Raw genomic sequence first — 23,643 nt, forward strand, 5'->3', positions numbered from 1 at the left:
TTCCAGCTTTTTTTTCTTCTCAGTCAACGTTAAAACCCAATGCCACGAGAAACAACCATGTTTTTTCTACAAGCATAAGCTCTGCTGACTATAACCAGGGTATTTTTTTTTCAACACAACACTTTGAGCAATTCCTCAGATGTTCTTTAGGGAGAAAAAAATATTTGGCCAAGGTTTTACTAAACCAGGCTTCTCACAGTGGCTCCGAACACACACACACAGACCGTGGTGTGAGCTGATGCCACTGAGGCATCCTGTGACTTTTCCAATGTTTACTGTTATTTCCTTGTTTTCCTCACCCTGTACAACTGTCTCACTACTCCAGGAGGTAATAATTTTCCATTTTAAATTGGCAGGATGTATTTAAATGCATGCATTAATCAAACACAGGATAAAAAGCATAGATATGTTTGTTTATATCCTCTGCTCCACACACAAGCCACATCCACCTAATTATCTGTCTGAACATGCATGTGCACAGTTCATACACTTCATATATTCACACACATCTGCAGGAGAAACAGGACGTGCAAGGAAAGGAAAAATAAAGAAACTAAGAGGCAGGAACAGTCCCAATTCAGATACACAGAAGCCAAGTAACAGAAGCATTTATGATCTACTGTAGCTCAATATTTCAGCCTGGAGTGTTGTGACTGCATTTACTGCACTATTCATTTTTCCAATGGCATCTCCCGCAAAGATTGGACCAAAGCTCCAGAACAGAACAGTGTTATAATGGTGACTTCCATGAGCAAAGGAGTGGCTCAGGAACAATCAGCTTGGATACAAGATGGAGTCAAGAATCAAATATTTAAGAGGCAAATATTCCAATAGCAGATGCTTCTTTGAAACAGTTCTTGGATTACGAGCGAGACAAGCACAGCAGAAAATGCTCGGGAGGGATCTGAGAGACTCCAGTCCTTTTCTATACATTGTTCATACACAATGGGATGGGAATGTTCAGGAAGATAAAATTATCTTTTGGAACCCAAACCTCCCTGCATGACTGGGAGGCCCAGGTGCTGCTTTTCTTTCACCTCTCTGAGAGCAACAGTCCCTCAGGCCGAGCTCTCCTGCAGAGCATTCCCGCTCACCTGACAGGTCTGACACCGCTGTGTCAGCCAGGGACCAAGAGCCTGCTGTCAAACCCCCTGTCTCACTGTCCTCCAGCTCAGGGCATGTCTGGGGACCACAGATGAAATGCTTTTTTGAGTGATACCTGCCTAACAGAAGGTGTAATCCCAGGGATGATGAAGGGATCATTCATATGCAGCTTTTCATACCCATGCAAGCAAATCCTTGAGTGTTATTCGAGGCTGCCAAATGCCACCTCTCCTCTAAGCCACCTTTGAATCTCTCCACTGAAAATACACTACAGCAGTCCCTGAATCTCTGTGAGGAGAAGTTGCAGCACATCTGGCTCTCCCAAAGCCCAGCCAGCTCCGGGCTCTTGTGCTGGGAGGGCAGGGAAATTACATGGCTTAATTTGGGAAAATGGCTTTGGCTGCAGGGCTGGCCAGAACAGTTAATTCCCAGGTCCTACCCTGCCAAATCACTGAATGAAACAAAACCCATCCAGGTAGAAAGAAAACGTTGCCTAATTTGCCTGTTCTCTGAGCGAGGCAGCAGCACCGCAGGCAGATTCCCGGGAGAAGCCCGGCTCCACTCGCCTCCCTCTGGAACACAGTGCCCTACTTCGAGCATTTGGGAAAACTGCAGCACGGGAATCAAACCAACTCTGTCTTCCCAGACAGTAACCCCTGAGATCTCACTCTGCACTAACCAGCACAACCCTTTCACTTGCAGAATTCAAAAGGAAAAAGCAATAGGTCGGGTAAGGAAGAATCCAGACTGGTTTTTGTCCAAATTGTTGTTTGTGGGTTTCAGAAGCTCACACCCCCCTCCAATGAATGAGTATGGTTAAAACAAAGTTGTCACTGCTTTTAAAAGTGAAGCATTTACTCACTGGGTCTAAAGTACAATCCTGGTATGATAAAATGTCCCTGCTAGGAACTGGTTACATCAGGGTATGGCCAATCTGGCGTCATTGTCACACAGACTTTTCCTGGCACTTCAATATCTCTGTCATTCCCCAAAATGATTCATGTAAGGGTGAAAGATCTTCCTTTTGGAAGCAAAGCACTAGTTTGTTTCCGTGGCTGGTAATGGAATCTGTCTCACCCAACCACGACCTTGATCTGCATCTGAATTTACACATAAATTTCCCTCAACCATGCCTGTCTGATGAACACACAGACAGAAACCCACACCTGCAGGAACACACAGAAACCCACTGAAGAGCTCTACACTTTCTAACCAGCTGAAGAATAAACCCAAGGTCTCATTTCTTTTTCATTTTGCTTACAATTTGCTCCAACACCGGCCAGCCCATGTCAAATGCTTTATCAGCCCCATCTGCACGTTCCCTGCGACGCAATCCCGGGCTGAGCTCCTGTCATGGCTCAGGCAGGAACAGCAGCTCCGGCCACACGCCGAGAATCCATGTCCATGTAACAACAACAGACAAGGGCAGTGCTGGAGGAACGGGTGTGAGGGGGGAGAGAGGGATTTGGGGAGATTATGGTTGTTCCTGCCCTGTGTTATTGTTCATTCCGTGTGTAACCCAGCTGTGCTCGGTGCAGTCCGGTGCGGGAGCATCCCTGCCCTCCCTCCCTCACCTGCAGCAGCTCTGGCTGCTGCATCTTGGGCTATTTATACGCTGGTGCATCAAGTTAGGATTTATTGGGGAAGAGAAAGCAGAGCAGTCAGGCTGCTCTGCACCTGGTATTTAACCTGAACAGGGAGGGCTTGCACCATGTCCTCACCGACAAATTAAAACTACCCCTCCTGCAATTAAACCAAGTCTACTTCCATCAGGGATGTGGCCCCTGCTCTGAATCAGATAAGCAAGATATTAACGAGAGCTGGAAAAATCAATCTCCTCCTTGTGTCCCACACCCCCCCACGACGCGTCCCCCTACCTTTCATGGTCCACACTCCTGAACCCAGGTAAGATGTGCCGGAAGCTGCTGTTCCTGTCGAGCTTCGGTTGGCTCTTTGTCCTTTTGATGGAGCCTTTAAGCCGGCGGCTGAGGAACCCCTGTGGGGTGAGACAAGAACACTGGATTACGGCAGGGCAGGGGACGGGGAGCGGGGCGGCGGCGGGGTGTCCTCCCGGCCGCGCAGGAGCGGTGGCGGCGGCGCTGCCTCAGCTCCCCGCCAACATCTGCTCCCGGCGCTCCCGAGGCCGGGGCGCTGCGGCGGCGCGAGACTCCCCGAAGCCTCCGTTGCCCTGGCAACCATCAGCTCACATAAAAATACTGTCTGAAAGACAAGACTAGCACATCCCATCACTGCTCCTGGCGGAGGAGAGGCTGGACCGGGGGCTCCGGCCGCCCCATCCCAGACGCCACCCACGCACCGGGAGACGGGCGAGAGCTCCGTTACCTGCTCGGAGCCCCCCGGGTTGGCAGCCATGGCTCGGGTGTCTCAGTTACATGGACAGATCTCCCCTAAAGCCTGGCCAGACCTCAGGGCTACAGGCACCACCTTTAGAGGAGAAAGAGACCCTGGCTTGAACGTACAGCTCCTTCTCCTCCTGCCTCCTCCCGCCCGGAACATAAGTCACGGCTCCTGGAGTGCTCCACAGCAAAGCCAGCACTAAACGTTTTAATAGCAAAGCTTCTAATGTGTTATTTGCTTATTGTTAGGAGTTAATGTCCTACATAATCTGAACATTACATTTAATCTCTCTGCTAAATAAGGTAATAAAAGTATAACACTACTGTACTGGCCGGCCTTTACAGCGTGGGAGGGTTGGCTTAGAGGGGGTCAAGCACGTTGGCCAGAGAAAGTCAGGGAGCATTTTAAAGAGAAACCAGGATTTTGGGGTGAAGCCTGAAGGAGTGTTCCTTTTACAGACCATCATACTAAAGAAATAAATCAGCTCCACACCAACACCTCAGCAAATCCCTGCAGAGCCCGAGGTTCTGCACCCGCCACTTCTCTTCCCTCATCCTCAGGAAAAGGGGAAGATATCCACTGGATTAAGCACAGATTTTGAAATGTATAAGGAAGGAAATGTGAGAAGAACAGGTGTCCTTCCACTGGGTACCATACCAGCATCCCAGAGGTGCCCACAGCACACCCTCTGCTCCAGGCAGGAGCCTCGAATGGATCCCTAGCAGCTCCCTTTTACAAATGAATACCCTTTATACATCTTGCAGGAAGATAATCACAGTCTAACTTCCATCCAGCCTATCATTTGTTTGTGCCATTTAAACACTCCTTCCCCACCCCTCAGGATATTCATGGCTCACATTATGTCTTTCTCAAGTCAGACAATCTCCCCGGAGCTCTGCACAGCTCTTGTTGTGGAAGTGACTTTCCTGTTTGTAAGCGCACCAAGAATCTGAAGCATCTTGATAGCCAAAGGTGTCTCACATTTATTAAGTGCCACTTTACTTACAAGCCAGGTATGTTAACAGGCATTCATGGGCACTGAATGTTTCTCTGGGAGCTGTTTGCATGACTGGAACAGCACAAGGTGTATAACACAGCCCATCGGGTTGTACATTTTGTCATCTCGCACAAAGCCAACGCCTGAGCCAACAAAGGCCTTTTCAAAGGTGTTCTGGCCGTGAGAAATACCTTCAGAGGGTTTTTATAGTACAGAGCAGCACGACTGTGAAACAGTGAACTCGAGGATTTGCATTATCTAGAGCATTGTTAAGATATTTCCCTCAGTACTCAGACCCCAGCCAGCCTCCTACTCATTGTATCAACGTGCTATCAGCCTCATACTCATCATATCAACGTGCTATCAGCCTCATACTCATCATATCAACGTGCTATCAGCCTCATACTCATCATATCAACCCTTCATGCTCTCGTTCCTCTGGCTGGGTCAGGCTCTCTGCTATGGACACCAGCCAATATTTGCTGTGAAGGAAAAATCAAACCCACACAACTGGCCGGTCATGCGATATTTCCCTGAATGCCACTGGTGAGCAGGTTTTGGCCCAGAAGTGAGAGACTGGTGTCCCTTAATCACTGCCACCCCACCCACAAATATGTCCTCGAGTAATCAAGCCACTTCTTCAGGCCAGGAATAGCTCTGAGCTGTGGACAGGGAATTGCTAAGGACAAACCCAAATGCTTTCTGCAGCAAATGCTGACAGCCTCCTTCCTCCATCCTGTGCTTCACATCTTGACAACTGTTACATGGTTCGTGCAGGATTTGGAAATTAGAATTTAGGGTTGCAGTAAGACATTACTTTCCTTCTGTTTCCCATTGTTTTTACATTCATTGCCACCAGAAGGAGAACACACTGAGCCATTTTCCATTTTCATTGCCATCTTCTTTGGGAGAATGAGATGTCAGAAATTTTAATGCTGATAAATTATGCTGCTGTAGCAATACTTTGCACCTCCACAGTGCACACCAGAGATCAGAAAGCCTAATGTGTGAATTACTACCTTCTGTAATTTTCAGATGGAGTAAGGAAAAAAGAGAGAGGAATTAATCTGTGGAAACACAAGAGAGAGAGAATCCGACCCGGGGTGTGACCGCCGAGCTTTCCTGGTGAGATCATAAGGACATCATCCATTTCTTCTCCATGTAGGACTTTAAACAACATTTGATTCTGATCTCCAGACAAACAAGGCTAATCCCAGCCTCTGAGCATTGCCTCCTCCTCTAGCCCAGCTGCATTCTTGGGAGTTCTGGTAATTAAAGCATTGCCCTTTGTATTACATGTTCTTGATACACTTTTAAGTTTCTATTGAGAGCTGTCTAGGGCAGGATTGTGTCTTCTGTGTGTGGGCAGCATTTACCACCCGTAAAAATATCTTAGCAAAGATTAAGCCACTAACTGAGAAAGGTTTCATTCAGAAGTTAATAGTCTGTATGAAATGATAATAAACAGAAACTTGCAGAGCCCCAAATCCCTTCAGATACAGTAAATCACAAAATAGCCTTTGAAATATTACAGAGGTACAAGCCACATAAATTCATCTCTAGCTATGGAGATATTTTAGGGTCTTTAGAGACGACCACTGTGGTCAGGAGTGTGGCCCCATGCAATCCATGGGAGCCCCCAGAGGAGTGTGGCACACACAGCTCATCAAGCCTGGTGAGAAAAAAGCAGGAATCATGGAATCACAGACTGGTTTGGGTTGGAAGGGACCTTAAAGTTCATTTAGTGCCACCCCTGTCATGGGCAGGGACACCTTCCACTAGCCCAGGTTGCTCCCAACCCCATCCAACCTGCCTTGGATTCCAGGGATGGGGCAGCCACTGCTCCCCTGGCAGCACCCAGAGCTTGCACTGAGCAGTGATTTCACCTTTTAAGGCCTTGCTTTCCTCGCTTTGTTTCTGCTGTTTTGCCTCTGACATCTTCAAGCCCGGAGTACAATCGCTCTAATCACAAGAGCTGACTGAAGTTATAATAAGACACAAAGAATGAAGGCAGAAGGAAACAAAACAAATCCTTTGGAGGAACAGCTTAATCACAACCACAGCACCTCCAGCTCAAACAGGACGACACAATTCAAAACAGCACAATTAAGTCTGTTGTGATTTGGGCTCTTTTCTTACAGTCTGACAAACCCAACACCCGGCGCCACCGTCTCACTGTAGGTGCAGGAAGGTACAACTCTCATTTTAATTCCTCTTCCTTATCAAATTTGGCATTTCCAATTGCCCCAGAAGCTGGAAATAATCTTATATTCTAATGTTTGAATATTTTTAATATTATAATACTTTTTAAAGCATATGTGCAAACCCATCAGCACCATATGCCTTTGAGACGCAGGGACTGTGTGATTCCACACACCCTGGGGCAGCAAGAAAAAAAACAACTAGAGAGAAGAGAGAAAAAGGGAGGGGGGAAAAACTGAGCAGAGTGTTAATGACAGCAAAATCCTGAGCTCCTGTTTTATTAAACAGAAAGCAATGATGCAAATCTCGTGTCTGGAACTGACTCCCACACCAATAATGTTCACTCGCGGTGAACCCACAGGATAAAGTTATAAAGGTAAAAATTCAGCACCATGGAAACACAATGGAGATGGAATTTTAAAAATGATATATCAATAAATCAAGCTGGGTGCATCACCAGCAGCTTTCTTTGGAAGAGTCCTGGCAGCTCTCTGCGTTTTCCAAGCCAGGAAAACGGGGAGCAGGGCTGGGCAAGCACACGGGGGGTGAAGTGTGAGGGTCTGAGCTGGGCACTGGGAGAGCACTGGTGTGACTGGTGTGACTGGAACTGAGACACAATCCTGCCTTCTGCTCTCATCCCAAACCCACACAGAATAACCACCACAAAGACAGATCACAAGAACCAGTGAACAGATGGGGTTATTTTTATAGTTCCTCCACATCTTTTTGTTTTAGATCAAGCAAAGCTCGACTCCAGAGGACATGAGAGGACATCAGACATTTTTTCACCACTCATAATGAGGGAACTGCCATAAATAAGTTCTTGCTGGGAGCACAAATGTGTAATGCAGCTTTTCATACTGGGTGTCCATGTCTCCTGGTGTATCAGGGACAAGCTTATAGGTATGAAATTGGGAGTAAATCCTTTCCACCAGACGTGTCCTTATTCTGAGCTTTAGAATCTTAATTTTTTTTTATATTAAACTTAATTTAATTCTGACATTAGGTTTGGGGTGTTTTTTTTCTGCTCTTGCACAGCGTGTGGAAATACCCTTTTATTGAGGCTCCACTGAATGGATAATTAGTACTTTCATTTGTGAACCAAGCAGAGCTGTGCCAACACTAAGCATCCTATTACAGCCATAAATTTACCAAAAAAGGGGAGTTTACCCATTTCTACAATTACCAGTGTTAGTCTTAGCTTTCAAAATAAAAGAGAAACCTGTTTTGGGCAGTATCTGATACTGTTTGTTACCAGGTAAAGACACCTAAGTCCACATTTCTACTCTTCCCTTTGGAGAACACGACTGCAGGAAGCTACACCAGGAATGCCCAGAACAACAAAACACTGAGGGGGAGTTTAGGAAGAAGCCCAAGAACAGCAGGAACACCCTGAGTGGTCTCCTGGCTCTGAATCAGGGAAGGAAGGGAATTTCTGTACAGCTTTGACCTCTATGGATCAAATATTTTTCATCTGTTCAGTGTAAGAGGCACGGGCTGGAAGTGTCTGCAGCCTCTCAGACACTTCAGATACCACTCATTTCTGTCTGATCTGGACTCTTCTGATCTGGACTTTGGAGTTCTCAGTTGCTCTCCTACCATGCAGTTCTGCTCCTGCCAGGGTTGCTGAAGGGCTCTGTTCAGGAGCTGAGTGAGCAGATGGCCCCTCTGGAATTCCCTTCCCCAAAATGTGCATTTCTAGGATATGTTGCCTGCACAGGGTCTGTTTTGAATTTGGGCACATGGTAGGCAGGAGAGTGTCAGCACTGAAGGTGAAGCCACTCCCAAATTTAAGAGAATTTTGCAGAGTTAACCTCAGGCAATTATATTCTTGTGAGTTTATCGACCAACAAAGGCAAATTCTGTTTCCACGACAAAGCCCAGCTTGCTCTGGTCAATCAGACCCACCCAGGGAATCCCAGGGGAAGGACAAAGGAGAGCAACAGCCTCCAGAAGTCTGAGGAGTAGGAGAGATGGGAACTTCAAAGGAAAACCACACTGGCTTGTTATCTCTGGCCCTAGAAATGCACCCAGAGATGGACACGAATCCTCCCTCTGTTTAGGGGAGGCCGAACCCATAACTTTGTTCAAGTGGGTGAAAAATCCCTCAGCTTCTCTTTCTCCATTTCACTTGATGAATCTCAGGATCATTCCCAGTCACCCTGGGAGCCCCCAGGGACAGATCACAGAATCATGGAATTGTCAAGGTTGGAAAAGACCTTTAAGACCAAGTCCAACCATCAACCCAGCCCCACCATCATGTTCACCACTAAACCTTGTCCTTAAATGCCACATCCACACATTTTTTTAACACTTCCAGGGATGTTGACTCTACCACTTCCCTGGGCACCCCGTTCCAATGCTTGCCAATCCTTTCCATGAAAAAATTTTCCTGTTATCTAATCTAAACCTCTCCTGGCATCTGTAAAAGCAAGGAATCACTGCTTGCTCTGACTGATGTTTCCCTAAAACATTATTCTGTAGGGATAAGGAAATCCCCTCTATATGTAAGTGTCTTGGAATTAGGATAAAACCCAAAAGAATGACAAACCAGCTGCAAAACCACTGAGTGTCCAGTGATAACTGGCAATGGAAACTCCAGCCCTGCCACTCCACACACTGTGGTCAGACCTGTGCTCTGGCATCTGGAGTTAAAGGGTAAACATGGAGACACAGCACTTGGGATCATGAGAGGGCCTGTCTGGGAGCCAGGCCATGAAGCAGCCCTGGAATGTGAGGAACAGCTCATGTTGGAAGTGCTGCTTAGCAACACTGCCCTGGACTGCCAGACATTAATCAAATGTGCAGTGTCATTGGAAACACTCGGCTCAGGCCACTGGAAAAATCAGATGAAGATGCACCCACGTCCCCCAGGTCACCAAAGGGACAGTGTGGGCCTGTCCAGGTCAGCAGAGCTGGAATTACATCAGTTGAGAGGCCCTGAGGGTTAATTATGGATATGGTAAATCTTGTCCCTGTGAAAATCAGCGAATCCCAGAGTGAAGGACCAACACCAAACACATTCAACACTTCTCAATCTCTGGCCAATAAAGGATTGCTGCCCAAGCTCTGTTTTTGTAAGGATTTTACCTATCTTGTTGAAACTGTCTCAGTCATGGGATCTTCTCCCACTGCCCTGGAGAAAGAATTCCATGGACTGGCAGCTCTCAGAGCCGTGCATCACTCAGGACATTTTCCCTGATACCCAGCTGAATGATTCTTTACAGAACTTCCCTCTGTTCCTTTTCTGCTCTTTTCTACCAGGGGAAGATCCCTCTCTCAGCCTGTGGAACACTCACTCTCAGCCAGCTCACCCTGACCAAGAGAACTGTAAAAACTTCAGGCAAGCCAAGGGCTTATGAGAAAACCATGGAAACCTGAGGAAAGCTCGGTCTGGATTCTCCAGATATCACTGATGACTTGCATGGAACATGGACAGGGAACAGCTGGGACATTAATCAAGTCCAAATGAAGGAATGACACTGCCAGGGAGAATCTGGAAGACAACCCAGTTCAACTGCCATTGTTATTCAGGGATCACCTGGATTCTTTTGTTCTCCTGCTCAAACAAACCCACACTACTCTGGATTATTTGTTCACAGCTCCATAATTATCAGACTGTCAACATTTCATATCCAAACAAGACAGATAAATATTCCTTTGGAAGGCAGAGAAGGGTAATTGAGCGATCAGGGATGAGCGATGTGGAAACAGAGACACGGGGAGAATGCAGGGAACCCTGAGGAGCAAAGCCAGGGATTCACCCAGGGAAAGCAGGGCTGGGAACAGCCAGGATGGCAAGGATGGCACCTGAGGAAGGATTTCAGTGGGGTGGAACAGTTTCCTTATTTAACTGGCACAGTGGAGTCACCCAACCCAGAGGACAAACTGTCCTTCCACAAAATTCCTTTGTCTTTAGGGAGACAATCCTGCCAGGAGCAGAGCACCTCCAGGGCAGTGCCAGCCTCACAAAGGGGAACAGACCAGGTGACACCTTGCAGGAGATGTTTTCCAGCTCCTGAAACCAGACTTGTGGTCATCCCAAGCCTCTGCTTCTCCTTGGATCATCAAGGAAAACCTGAGGGAACATCCCAACATCTACGGCCTCTAGGAGAGAGTCATTCATACTGTTATTTATGACAAAGAAAAATAAGGCATTTAACCTTGATGGTTAAAGCAAGTTGGGCTTCATGGAAGCTTTGGAGATTGAGTTTCATCCAGCCAGGAAGGAGGGGGGAACACCAAAACCACCTGACAGCACGCCAGGGTTGTTGAGACTCCGTTTGCCTTTATCATATCATGCAGGGAAGCCCAGCATGTTTTTGGTGGGGATGAACTGTCCCTCCTCAAAGTCTCCTCCAGATCCAGCAGATCCACAGCTAAACCATTACTCAGCACTTTGAAAACAAATCCTTTCATTGTTTATTACATAGTTTTAAGTGTTTGCCTTTCAGTAAGTGCAGTGGGTTCCACGTTCAGTCCCCCCCACACTGGTGACACAGGAGATCCATTTTACAACGGAGAGCAACAGATTCCAATCAGGCAAATATTCAGATCTGGAGAGAACAAGTGCTTTTTAAATTAAAAGGGGTAATCCCCAGCTGACAGAAAATTATTCACGCTCCTATAAATTTAAACGCCAACAATACTTTTTGTAGCATAACAATGACTTAAACACTCCATATCAGCTGTGATTCATTACAGGCATCCTGCTTTCAACACACAGCTGGGATTTAACTGAAGATAAGGTTTCTAGGACATGGTAGCAATGTCTGTTTGGATGTTTGGTGAGCCCACTGAGGCATGAAAAGCAACCAAACTCTGCAAAGGTGGATGGTTTCTATCATTCCCATCAGATTCTTTATAGGGGGTATCCAAGGGAAAACACCTGCAGGTTCTTCAGATTTCAAGTCCTGGAGTGGAACTGTCCAAAAGGTCCTGCTGGCTGTGACAGGTGATTCAGTGCAAGAGCCATCCTGAGCCAGGATCTTTTGGTGCTTTTGCCACGGGCTAAAAAAGCCCAGGAGCTGCACCTTGGAACAGTTTCTGCAGGGCAGCACTTCAGCCCCAGCGGGTCACTGGCCACGGTGCTCAGTCCCTCTATACCAGCTACAAAACCTGCCCAGGAACAGCTGGGATAAACCAACCTGCCCTTCTATTTCAGGGGAAAAAAAAAGGTATTTTTTCATATAAAGCAGATTATCTCCTTTCCCAGTATCAGACAGGAGAAGATGCCTTTGAAAAGACTCCAGAGGCACATCCAGGTTTCACGTGGCTCCCGAGGAGGGGGACACCAGGGTGTGCAGGTGGAGGTGGGAGAGCAGGGAGGAAACACTGTCAGGAGAGATGCTTTGGGCAGGTCACAGAGGAAATGAGTTTGAAGGCAGAGCTGTCCAAGAGATTTGCTACACTGTCTATGCACAGATAAGCTGCAAAGCCAGGATTACTCCTCAAGTGCTCATTCCTATGCCAGCAGTCCTGCCATCCAAAGACATTGCTCCTGGTAAAACAGGTATCAGGGCTCTCCAGGATGAGCAATAAACACACAGGGGAGATGAGAAACCATCTCCATAAATCTCTTTACATTACTGTGCTCTTTTAAAGTCCACCTTTGCAATGATACAGAGCAAAGTGTTTCATGAGGGTGTTTTATCCCTGCTTTCCCTACTTTGATTTATGGCCTTGGAGCAGCACGTGCATGTCAGGTTGTATCTGCTCATCAGGCATCTTCCTGCTCACTTCCACCTGAAACCTCTGGAGCAGAGCAAATATTGGAGGAGATAACCCCGTTTTCCACAATATTGATGGCCAACTTTAAGTCTACAGCAAGGTATCAACATCAACCTGCTTCATTTTCACTGACAAATCTCGTGTGCTCTTAAGTAACACATTTTCCACAAAACCAGCTGCCAGGCCAATAAATTTTAAAAAGCAGTTGGTAGATGATGTGTTTAGAATAAAAAATTATTATTATCTTTGGAATGGAGGGATTCATTGTGTAATTCTGCAGTAAAAGTTACTCACTCGAATATGAAACTCATGTTTCAGGCAGATGCTCTTTTGGCTCCAAAGACTTTCCCCACAATTCTGAAGCACAAATTGGAACATTTGTATTCAGCAATAATTACAGCTGCAATCAAACGAAAATGTTCCCTTTTGCAAAGGTTGGGGAATACCAACTGGAATTCAGATGACACATCAGTCCTGCATTTTTTCCCAGTCTGCCTCCCTGACTTCCCAGATATCCTGCAAATACTGAAGTTCATTTGTCCCAACCTGAGAGTTTAGAAAAATGGTAAAAAGGAGGAAAATTATGGTGAAAGGATAAATCTAACACACATGTGACACTTACAGGAGTTTCTCCATCCCTCAGGACACACAAATCAGAGAATTTTTGAGTATGAAAGCTGAGAGAGGAATGAAAACCAAGGCAGGACTACTCCCTGCTAGTTTTTTTCCACCTTTACTCCTTTCCTTTTCCTCCTAAGCTCATACCTGGCGTCTGATCTTTGGATTGAGGTGGTGAAGAAGGTGATGAGAGACAGCAGGAAACTGCACAGGTGACAATTCTGTTTCCTAAAAGACTCAGATATAAACCAAAAAGAATATCCTTTGAGAACTGGAGGCAAAAATTAAGTTTCGTTGCTGGTTTATCCCTCAAAATAATAAGACAAACATTGCAAGTGACAGATCCTATTTTTGGGTCTTAGCAGTGATTATTTCTTGCCTCATTATTAGCAGTGGATTTACTATCTTTAAAGCAGAATTTTGTCACCCAGCAGGAAAGTTCAACTCTAACAGGCAGATTTGAGTGTCACTCACTTATTCCTTCACTACTTTTGACTCAGTTGCTGATTATCAAGGAAGGTTGAAGGCAGGGCCAGGGTGCTGCCCCTCAGGCCCAGCCAGGGCCACACCAGTGGGACCATGGTCTTGTTTCCTAGGAATGTATATGAAGGGATCCTCCTCCACCCCTTAACAATAGGAAAACCTGAATTACTATTTGTAAATCTTCAAACAATCTCCATTTGACAGGCAGGTACAAGGACCAGCTGGTCCAACCTTTCCTGGCAAAAGCACAGTCAGGACAAGCTGGGCCAGCCCCGTGTTCTGCTGAACCTCAGGAGTGTCCAACACTGGGGAACCCACCTCTTCCCTGAGGAGACTGTTACAGTGATGGATTGGTCTTCCTGTGACAGTTTTCCCTCTTGTGTCTAATTAGCACCTCTCCAGGAGTACCTTGTCCCCATCACCCCTCGTCTTGTTTGTAAAAAATCAAGTAAAAGTAACCTTGAGCTGGCTCAAGTGAAGCAAAGTGAATGTGATCACTCACTGCAGTCAGGTCAGCCTGTCACCCCTCGGGAATTACATGGATCTGATCTGGCAAGGGGCAGGAACGAAAGCAGGGACAAGGGCAGGTCGTGCTGAGCCCTGTGAATCCCTCCCGCGGAACCGCGCTCGGAGAACACGGAGTCGTTCAGGAAATAAAGACATGATTAGTTCTGGAGCTCATTTCCTTGGTGCTTTGAAGAACGTTGCAGGGAAGATATGATCCACTGTAATTATGGAGGGAGATAAAGACAAGAAAGTTGCTGGCAGAGCGCCAGGCCTGGGAACACCTGAGCGGCTCAGGAAAGGCAGCGCGGCTTTCCCGGCTCCCTCTCTAATTCTCCTGGATGCCTGAGCCCTGAATATCCCTGTTCCCTGGGAAAAAGGGGTGTGGGGAGGACAAACACAGCCTATTGCTTATCACAGTGCAGCGCTGAGGAGAAGTGACAGCATGGAGGAGAAAGGGAATCTTGTTTCCATGGCAACCAAAGTTTGAAAAAAGTCTCCGGGAATCGCTGTGGTGCCACCTCGTGTGCTCACACCCAGAGCCACGGGCAGAAGTTACTGAACTGCAGCCTCCTGAGCCCACGGGATCACCACGGGAGCAGGGAATCAGACCTGCTGTTGCAAAGAGCTGCACTTGGTTTGGAACAACAGTGTCACCACCTGGAGAAACAGCCTGACGTGAGGCAGCACCAGGCTGGGGTTGGAGGGGAAGAAGGAACCTCCCAAACATCCTCCAAATTCTCCAGCTCGGCAGCCCTGCTCCTGAGGAAGGGCCATGAGCTCTTCCATGGCTGTTAAAGTTCAAAGTCAGACACTTCCATGGGGGCAAACAACACAGACAAGGTCACCTCCAGCTGGGATGGCCACCCCTGACATGATCTGCTGTCACAGCACCCTAATTATTATCAAAGCACTCAGGTGCCACGTGAACCATCTACCACAATGAAAGTCCAAGAGATTATGGCCCAAATTATGGCCTAGTTTGGCTATTAAGGAGAAGTGTTTAGTCCAAGTGAGAAAAGATATGTCTCAGAAACAAATTTAACACTTGGTAGAAATGTATTGATAACTATTCAGGGTGAACTGTGGCAAGGACACACATTTCTGTTAATTCCGCTGCAATGAATTTATTATTTCAGATAACACCTAATATCCACGAGCTAAAGCAACCCTAATTCCCAAATGGGCAAAGTTCAGAGATGAAGGGCCTCATGAAATGGGCACTCCTGCTCTACTGAAGGTCTCCAAGAGATTCAGACAATACCTTCCCCTGTTTGACTTGTTCTCTGCAAGGACAATGTCAGTGCCACTGAAAGAGGGAGAATGGAATGTGTTTATTATCCCACCTTTCATATCTGCAGGACAATTCTTTATCTGTGACCCAGAAACAAATAAAGGGGGCACTGTCACGTTGAATATTTTAATGGCCCTCTTTGCTCTGTGCCACCAGCAACCTGAGAGTTTTCAGTGCCCGGAGGTTTAAACAAATTGAAGCTTTTGTTTGTTTATTTTCTGCCTTTCATTCACTCCCCAGCAAGGAAACCAGTCAGCCCCAGTCAGCCTATCAATTAGTCCAGGCTGTTTGCATTTGGGCTTCCAGGGAAGAGATTGAAATGTTACTGATTTTTTTCTTGCAGCAGTTTTGAAATGAGCATTTCTGTTCAAATCATCCTTTGGACATGGAAGTCTCTCAAGAAATTATATGGATCCAAGGATGTTGTTGAAAAATCCAGTGAGAGTCTGAGGTTGTTCCTCTGTCTTTGTGGGGGCAATTCAAACAATTGCAACAGATAAAAATCCAACAGAGCACCTGAGTGTGTATCAAACTGTGAAATTACCAACAAAAATGCCAAACAAATACGTTTTAAAGAGCAAAGGTCACTCAGCTGACCAGTTTCAATAATTCTTACCATTTTAAATGATGCCATGAGTTGGTTTTGCTCCTTACAAGATGACCAGTAGCACTTCTGCACAGCCCCAACTGTTCCAGGTGGATTTTGAATGATGGGAAAAGGGATTTAACCATCCCATGCCTTAGTTTCCCCATTTATTTTAAGGCATTATGATAAATTGCAACCCCACAGTGCCTGCAAGCCTGAATTCATTCAGATTGGCAGAACACTTTAACAGCTCCAGATGAAAGGTGCTACACAAGTGCCAAGTACTATCACTGTAATTATCATTCAATATACACTGATCAAAAGAATGAAAAGTGAATTAGCATTTCCTATTAGCCCTACTTACTGCCTAAATGTTAAATATTCCTCCCATGGGCTCTCTCCATGAAAACACACAGGAACTGGTGGTATTTCTCCTCTGGCTCCCAACACTGCTTCCCCAGGAGGGGAGGGATGGAGGGATCTGAAGAGGAGGGTCAGGAAATCAGGGGAACAACATGGGTTTCTCCCACAAAAGGTTGCTCAGGGACAGGGAGCTCAGAGCTGCTTTCTCCCTCCTTCCTTTCTCTTTCCTGCACAAGGATTCTGCCCCAGTCCCAAGGATTTTGTGCCATTGGCCTCCTTGGGACCCTGAGCCCTTCTCTGAGCCTCTGGGTTTCACACAGCCCAGAGGAATCACTCCAGTGTCCCCAGAGGCTGAGAAAGTGCAACCATCTGGAACAGCTGAAGGAAATCACTGGAATTGTGCTAATTTAGCCCCACTGCAGGGCCAAGACACTTGCTGAAGTGTTTGCTTCCCCCTTTCCCACGTGAGAACTAAACAGAATCTGACTTTATCTTCCCTGGAAGCACAAGCTTCCCTGTTCATCCACTGCCCAGGCCCTGCATAGGAAGCAAACTCTGAGTTTCTCCCCGGTCCTGAACACTTTTGATGGTGTTGGGGCACAGAAATTCAGGGATTTGTAGCATTCCCTCTCAGAGCTAAACACGGGGCTCTGCTCTGTGTGGATCCTCACCCTTGGGAGCTGAGCCAGGTCATGTCCCATCCCCTCCTCACCCACCCCAGGGCCACTGTCCCCGTGGAACCCTCTGCTGCCCCAACCACATCGCTCTGATAGCAATCAAAAGCAGGCCAAAACCCCCCAGGAACTACACCAGGATCACCAATACCTTGAAAGAAAAGTGGCCTCAGAGTGTGAATTAAGCTGTTGATGAGCCCTTATGCTCTTCCTTTCTGTAGAACTGTCCTTCAGACAGCTGAGAGAGAGACCTCCCTGGAACACACTCGGTTCAAAAAGGGAAAAAATCCATACCCTGCCTTGCTGAGTCCTTTGCAGTGAAGCAGGTCAGAGCACCATGTCTTTTATCCTGTCAGGCCTGTCTCCTGCTTGATGCACATAATAAATCCACAGTGGTTTGACTGCAGCTCTGTGCTGAAATCTGACAATCCCTCCTATCTCCTTCCACGCTTCCAGCACTCCCCAACTGCAAATTCCAGGTTTACTTAAAAAAAATTTCAATATACACAAGGTCAGACCCAACAAATTAAGCATATATTTACAGTTTCAGGTTCATTTTCCAGTCCCTGTGGTATGCAGCACTGAGTAGGGGAAAAAGATCCCCCTTTTTAAAACAGAATTTATCTTTCATGCCTTAACCAGAATTTATCCCACGTCTCGTGAAGTACAAGCAAAAATTGAAGGACAAAAATACCCACAGATTTATGTTAATAAGATGACTTAGAAAAATCAGACAGAGGGTTCTAATTTAAATAACAAGCAATTAGAAATTTGACAATATGGGCTGCTGGCAGAGAAAGGAAGGAAGCCAGGCATGTCTGCCCTGGGAACAAGGACTGGGGAGGCCAGGAATCCACTCCCTCATTTTTACATTACAGCATCAAGGTGGAAAATCTGTAATTCTCTTGAAACTGAGGAGGATTTCAGAGGAGTAATTAGGAGTAGCTCAGCTCGTGGTTAACACCAGGGCTGGGAATTGGAAATGAAGAATTTCAGCTCAGGACACATTTCTGGGCTTTGGTGCGTGAGCAAATCAGAGTTATTTAAGTTTTCCCTCCCTCGGTTTTTGCAGCTGTGAAAGGAGGGTGGTGAGAACAAACCCCCTTTGTGGAGAGCTTGGAAATGCACCAAAAAAGATGTTTAAGGTACAAAGTCTGACTGCTGGTGCACCTGACAAAAAAGGATGTGACAGCAAGATCAGCCCTCCCAGTTGTCACTAAACAGCCCCAGTGAGACTGGAAATAACTGCAAATACTCCAAATGACCTCCTTTTCTTCCAGTCCCTAAAATGCTCACAAGCCCAAAGTTTCCAAGCACGTCCTGTTCCTGAAGTGGGGACTGAACTGAGATCCATTCTCCAAGTCATTTCCAGATTTCTTGCTGCCACTGCCACTGGTTCTCCCGAGTCAGTTGACAGTTTGATGATAATGGTTTGATGTTTATATATCAGTGGTGATAACGTTTCTGCTCTCCTTCAATCCAGGCCCTGTGGAAGGGACACTTTAATGTGTGCAGCCACAGCCCAAAATGACAGTAATTTTCCCCTCGAGCTGCAATGGTTTGGTAAACAATTACATTTCAATTAAAGCTGGGTGATCACACCCAGGGAAGGGCCATTCCACCCTCCACATCACACAGGAGGAGAAATTCTCCAAAGTCAAATCATTATAATATAATTTACATGACTGTTTTCAGAAAAAAAAAGAAGAAAATTAAAATGGAAAATAGTGTGTCTTATGGACAGGCAAAAACTTGGGAAAAAAAATCCTTCAATATCTTGTCCACAGCAGCTTGAACTTGGATCCCATTATTTAGGATTATGTTCAGTGAAGAGGAATGGCAGAAGGGCTCCTCACTTTCATCTCTCCAGGAGTTTCCATTTACTGCCATTAGTATTTAATACCTCATTTATCAAGGATTAAACCCAGGATGGATGGAGGAATGCCACGAGAGTAGCTTAGGATGTATCACTGCACACCCAGCTGTGTGCCAGCCCAAAGAGGCAGGAAAACTGCAGGAGAACAAGGCCAGTTCCAGGCAGGAGGAGAACCAACACCTCAGAAATGTCCCATTTCTCTGTGACTATAAATGCTGCATTATTAAAGATCCTGAAAAGCAGAGGAACGACACGTGGACCATGAAGGAGAGCTCCTGCTCCAAGACATCCCATCCCATGTGCAGAACCACAGACACCAAGCAGGTGATGAAGGAAATAATAATGGGAAAATGAGGAAAATCTGGGAAAATGATCCTCTTGGCTGACAATGAACCACTGGAGAGTGTGTGTCCAGTGCTGGGCTTGGCCTTTGAAACTTCTCTGAGAATTGTTTCCTTCCCAATCCAATTCACACAATTCCCTGGATTGTGTAGCTTAGACCTGCCATGTGTTTTGGTTTGAGGGGTTTTTTTTTGGTAGCCAATGTGGCTTCAACCACAAGGAGCACAGAAGTGGTTTTGATGGTCCTGGTGATACCAGAACTGAGGATTAAAGGTCTGGAGACAAGAAATCCTAAATCCTATCTAGTAAAAGACAGGATACAGATGCTTCCTCAGACACAGCTCTGGGGGAAAGGCAGAGAGGCATTTTCAAACCTTTTAAAAATATTCAGAGTACACTTTACATTGATTCCCTCTGGAAGGAGGGTCCTTGCACAGCCAGTGAGGTGGAGTAACAGCAAGGAATCATTCTGGTTTCTTCATCCAATCACTTGGTCCAATCTTTCTGCACAAGTTCTTTGGCAATTTGGACTTTGCTTGGCCTGGGATATTTTCCCAGAAAACCAGATAAACCTGGCTCTAACAGAAGGAGTCAATAGATGGCAGTGCTTGATGGGATGGGAGAGAGTCCTCACTCAGGGAGCCTCAGCAACCCCCCCCTGCTCGTGATTTCCCTGCGAGGTGGGCACAGTGAGAGGATTTCATTAGCACCCAGCAGACTTTCTCATCCCCTGGGCTGGATAAAATACCACACAGTTTTTGGGTTTAGCCCACGTCACACCTCAGGCTGTTTGGATTCAATGCTCCTCTCTAGTCCTGGAAAGGCAAATTCCAGCCAACCCAAGGCTTTCCCACCTCCCTTGGGCACAGAGGAGGCTCCAGCACTTGAGATCAGCAGCTGCTGCCAGTTGTCCACTGACAGTGGAGACAACTCTGGGTCCCTGCCTCAGAAAACACTTTTACTGACATCTCATCCTAAGTCAAGCTTTGCCTTTCTTTTCCTGTCCTTATATATTGACTTTTCCTGAAGCACTCCTTAATTAGGTCTCTCTGTTCAAGGGGCAGGATGGTGATGAGCACAAAGGATTCCAACAAGGCCACTGAACTCCAAAGCTGCCTCCTGCACACAGGCTGTGAGGACAGGCAGTCCTTCCATGAGTGTTTGTGATGCAAGAAATCCAGAATTTCCCTGCTTATGTTTAAGTTTTATACCTACACACACCAGATCTACTGTTTCTACAGATGGGATGTGAAACACACTCCTGGTTCTCCACTCACAGACTAAAACCTGGGCACTGCCCTTGTTCCTCAGAGCAGGAGCAGGGACCTCTCCCAGGAGTGTTCACTTGGGTTAGTCTGGAATCCATTGCCTGCCTCAGATCCTGCAGAGCTCTGCTATCCCAGAAGTTAACTGAGGGATTTACATGGGAAACAATCATTTTACAGCATAACTGGGGCTAGGGAAGGTTTTTTTTCAAGTTTAAGAAGCTTAATTAAAAATTTTGTTTCAGTAGAAGGAGTAAGAACAGCCAGGTCACATATTAAGATACAGGAATCTCAAGACTTGATTTCAAGGTTATATTCTATAATTCAAGAAACTACCATGAGCTCCTGTTTTCCAAAACCACAATGCCCAATTAACTGTAACTTGCCTGGTAAACTTCTGTAGGGGAAGGGAGCTCCCAAGGGATGTTCCTGAATTTCCACCCTAGTTTTGAAATGAAAGAAAGCAACTGAAGAGTTCAACACTGTCAAAACAGCTGAACCCAAGGGCTTCTGAGCTTCCCAGTCCCCTGGAGACTCAAGAGCAGAAGGATGGAGATGTCAGGGAAGAACAATCAGCTGTAAAATATGAAAAAACTTACAATCTCCAAACCTACAACAGCAGGCTCCAAAGTAATAATCCCATTCCCACTAAACTAAGGCACTAATTACTGTTCCCCGTGGCTGGAGTGGACTGACTGCTAATGTTCCTCTGCTTAATGAAGGGAGGGGAGGGAGAATGTATTTCCTAAGTCAGACATCTGCTGGAATCTGGGCAGCCCTAAGAACTGCAGTAATGAACCATTCATATTAATGCAGTGGCATTCCTGGGGCTGAGCAGCAAAGAGATGAGGTGATGGTGGATTTTAATTCTGGGAAGACAAAGGCCATGTGTCACCTGTGTGATGACTCCCCTTGTTTAACCCACACAGAAGACAGAGCTGCTCAAAGCAACCACATCCCACGTGTGTTCCACTCCCAAGGGCTATAACCTGCTTAAAGCTGGAGTAACTTCTCTGAAAAAAAACCAAAAAAGCAGGATATGCACCATTGGAAAGGAACAAACAGCATTTTATTTCCCCTGACTAAAAGTACACTTGGAAAAACACTTCCAAATCCTCTGTCTTGTGAAGAATCCACATTTTCCCATCTTTTCTTTTGCATTTTTCATCACCAAGTAGTGTGCTGTTTAAGGTCCAAAGACACTCACTCACTGAGCTAGATGGGTTCTGATAGTTGGAAGGCATAATTTATAGAACTAAAATCAACTCCTTGTCCAAGCTGCTGCTCGTGACTCATTCACCAGTGCAAATGTTCTCAGGTGAACTGGGTGTGCTCAGATTTTTTTTTAGATTGCACCATTGTCTTTCCTTTGAAATTCTGGTTCTGCCTCCCTGGGTTTGTTGTGCAGCAGCTGAGCCTGTAAAGAAGGTGTGGCCTGCAGAGAAAACCTGTCTGGAGCAAACCACCTGCAAGGCCATTTGCCTCTTCTCTCAATAAAAATACCTGTGTGCAAGCTGATTATCCATGATTTCCTCTTGAAAACAGGACCTGCTGATTGCCTTGGCTGTGGCTCTTACTGGGAGCATCCACCTCCAGCTGTGGATATTTTATGCTTGAACTTATTCTTTTTAAATTCCTACCTAGATTTCTCTTTTACTATTCCTGAGGTTACCCTAAATGTTACCCAGAAGCACGTGGTGACTTCAGCTGGTTACAGAGCCCCAGATTCTGTTGCATTAACCAGAGATGTGTCCAGGCTGAAGATACATTAGGAAAAAACCTCCACAAACACTCCCAGCTGCATCTTTGTTGCCCACTTTTAAAAATCTATTCTGATCTCACCACTGTGCTTCCATCTGCCAGCTTGGTGTACTCCTAAATTAAATCATTCCTTGGATTTGATATTACTTGTTAGATAACACAGCCCTTGGGGTAAGAATCCCTGTGATCCACTCTAGAAGTCTGCAGGAGTTAGAGAGAGGACTTACATCAGTGATAAACCCACTGTGCATGTTCCAAGTAAAGGAGAAACAAAGACTTTTAACTCACTCCAGAGCTGGTCCCCAAGGATGACAGGGACTGTCTCCTAAAGCTGAGCCAGCCCAGACTCCTGAGTGGGGAGAGGAGTCCTGTGCTCAGACTCCTCACTCTGCTCCAGAGCTGGGCTGCAACAGAGCCAGGGCTCAGCACCAACAGATCCCATTCCTTGGGTCCTTGTTGCTGTAAAAGGGACACAACAGTGCCCTTCCCACGGAGCAGCCAGACCCCCTGTGCCCTGTTGGATTTTGGCAGCACTGTCAGTCCTGTCAGTGGAGTTGCTCCCTTCAACTCCCAAACAATTCCCATTCTTCACACACAGTAAATCAGGGATGAGCAGAGCACCTCAGGGCAAAGGGATGGAAAGACATGGCAAATAGCAAATGGCTCCTCTGGGCTCCTGCTGGGAGAGGATCCCAGGCTCTGGGGAACCACAGCTTGGCAGTGTCCTGGGAGCTGATGGCAGGTTTTCCTACAGGAGGGTTTCCCTCTGTAGGAGGATGAGGACACTCTGCAGCTGCAGGCCAGTAACTACATCTACGAGTGCACTGCACTGGCACTCACCAAGGAAACCTCTCCAGGAAGGTCTCCCAAGTGAAACAACTCACCCACAGCTGCTCCTGATAGAGCAACAAGACCTGAATGTCAACCAAGATATATGTCACAGTTGCTAAGAGTATCTAACACCACCCCAGTTACTTAAAAGTAAGTCATCAACCAGTCTGACTGCAAGTGAAACACTGCAGCTCTTTTCTCGGGATGAGCAAGTTCCTCTCCCTGGTGGCAAAACCCCACGACACTCATTGGGATCCTGTAACACTCTCTAAGATCCTGTAGCACTCATTAAGGTCCTGTAACACTCATTAAGGCCCTGTGGCACTCATTAAGGTCCTGTGGCACTGACCGTGACCCGGAAGGGCGTCGTGGCCGCGGGTTCCATGGTGGGGTTCTTGTCCGGGATCCCGCTGGGCATGCTGCGCCTCTGCCCGCACCTCTCCGGGGGGGACTCTGGGGAGGGAACACAGAACAAGGACAGTCACAAACCCAGCAACACAGGAGCAGCCCAGCAATGCCAGCAGGCCCCACAAAACGTGGCTCATCTCCCTTTGAGGTGCCCTCGCAAACGAGCCAACACGGCGACCCCGAGGATTCTGCTCCTGTTTCTGCCTGGAGCAATGTTCCATCAGCAAGACTTTCACCTTCAACTATT

At 46.6% G+C, this 23,643-nt stretch overlaps 1 protein-coding gene across 1 annotated transcript in view; it reads right to left on the bottom strand.

The window, feature by feature from the left end:
- The window catches only part of DAB2IP (DAB2 interacting protein), a 118,300-nt gene extending 94,859 nt beyond the window's left edge, over positions 1-23,441 (bottom strand). The window contains 2 exon segments of the mRNA XM_029960527.1: positions 2,982-3,100; positions 23,338-23,441. Of these exon segments, the coding sequence (XP_029816387.1) occupies positions 2,982-3,100; positions 23,338-23,406 (188 nt within the window). The 5' untranslated portion in view covers positions 23,407-23,441.
- Between the last annotated feature and the right edge of the window lie 202 nt (positions 23,442-23,643).

Source organism: Manacus vitellinus, unplaced genomic scaffold (assembly GCF_001715985.3).
Source record: "Manacus vitellinus isolate BGI_N305 unplaced genomic scaffold, ASM171598v3 scaffold_27_pilon, whole genome shotgun sequence".
Classification (NCBI taxonomy): Eukaryota; Metazoa; Chordata; class Aves; order Passeriformes; family Pipridae; genus Manacus; species Manacus vitellinus.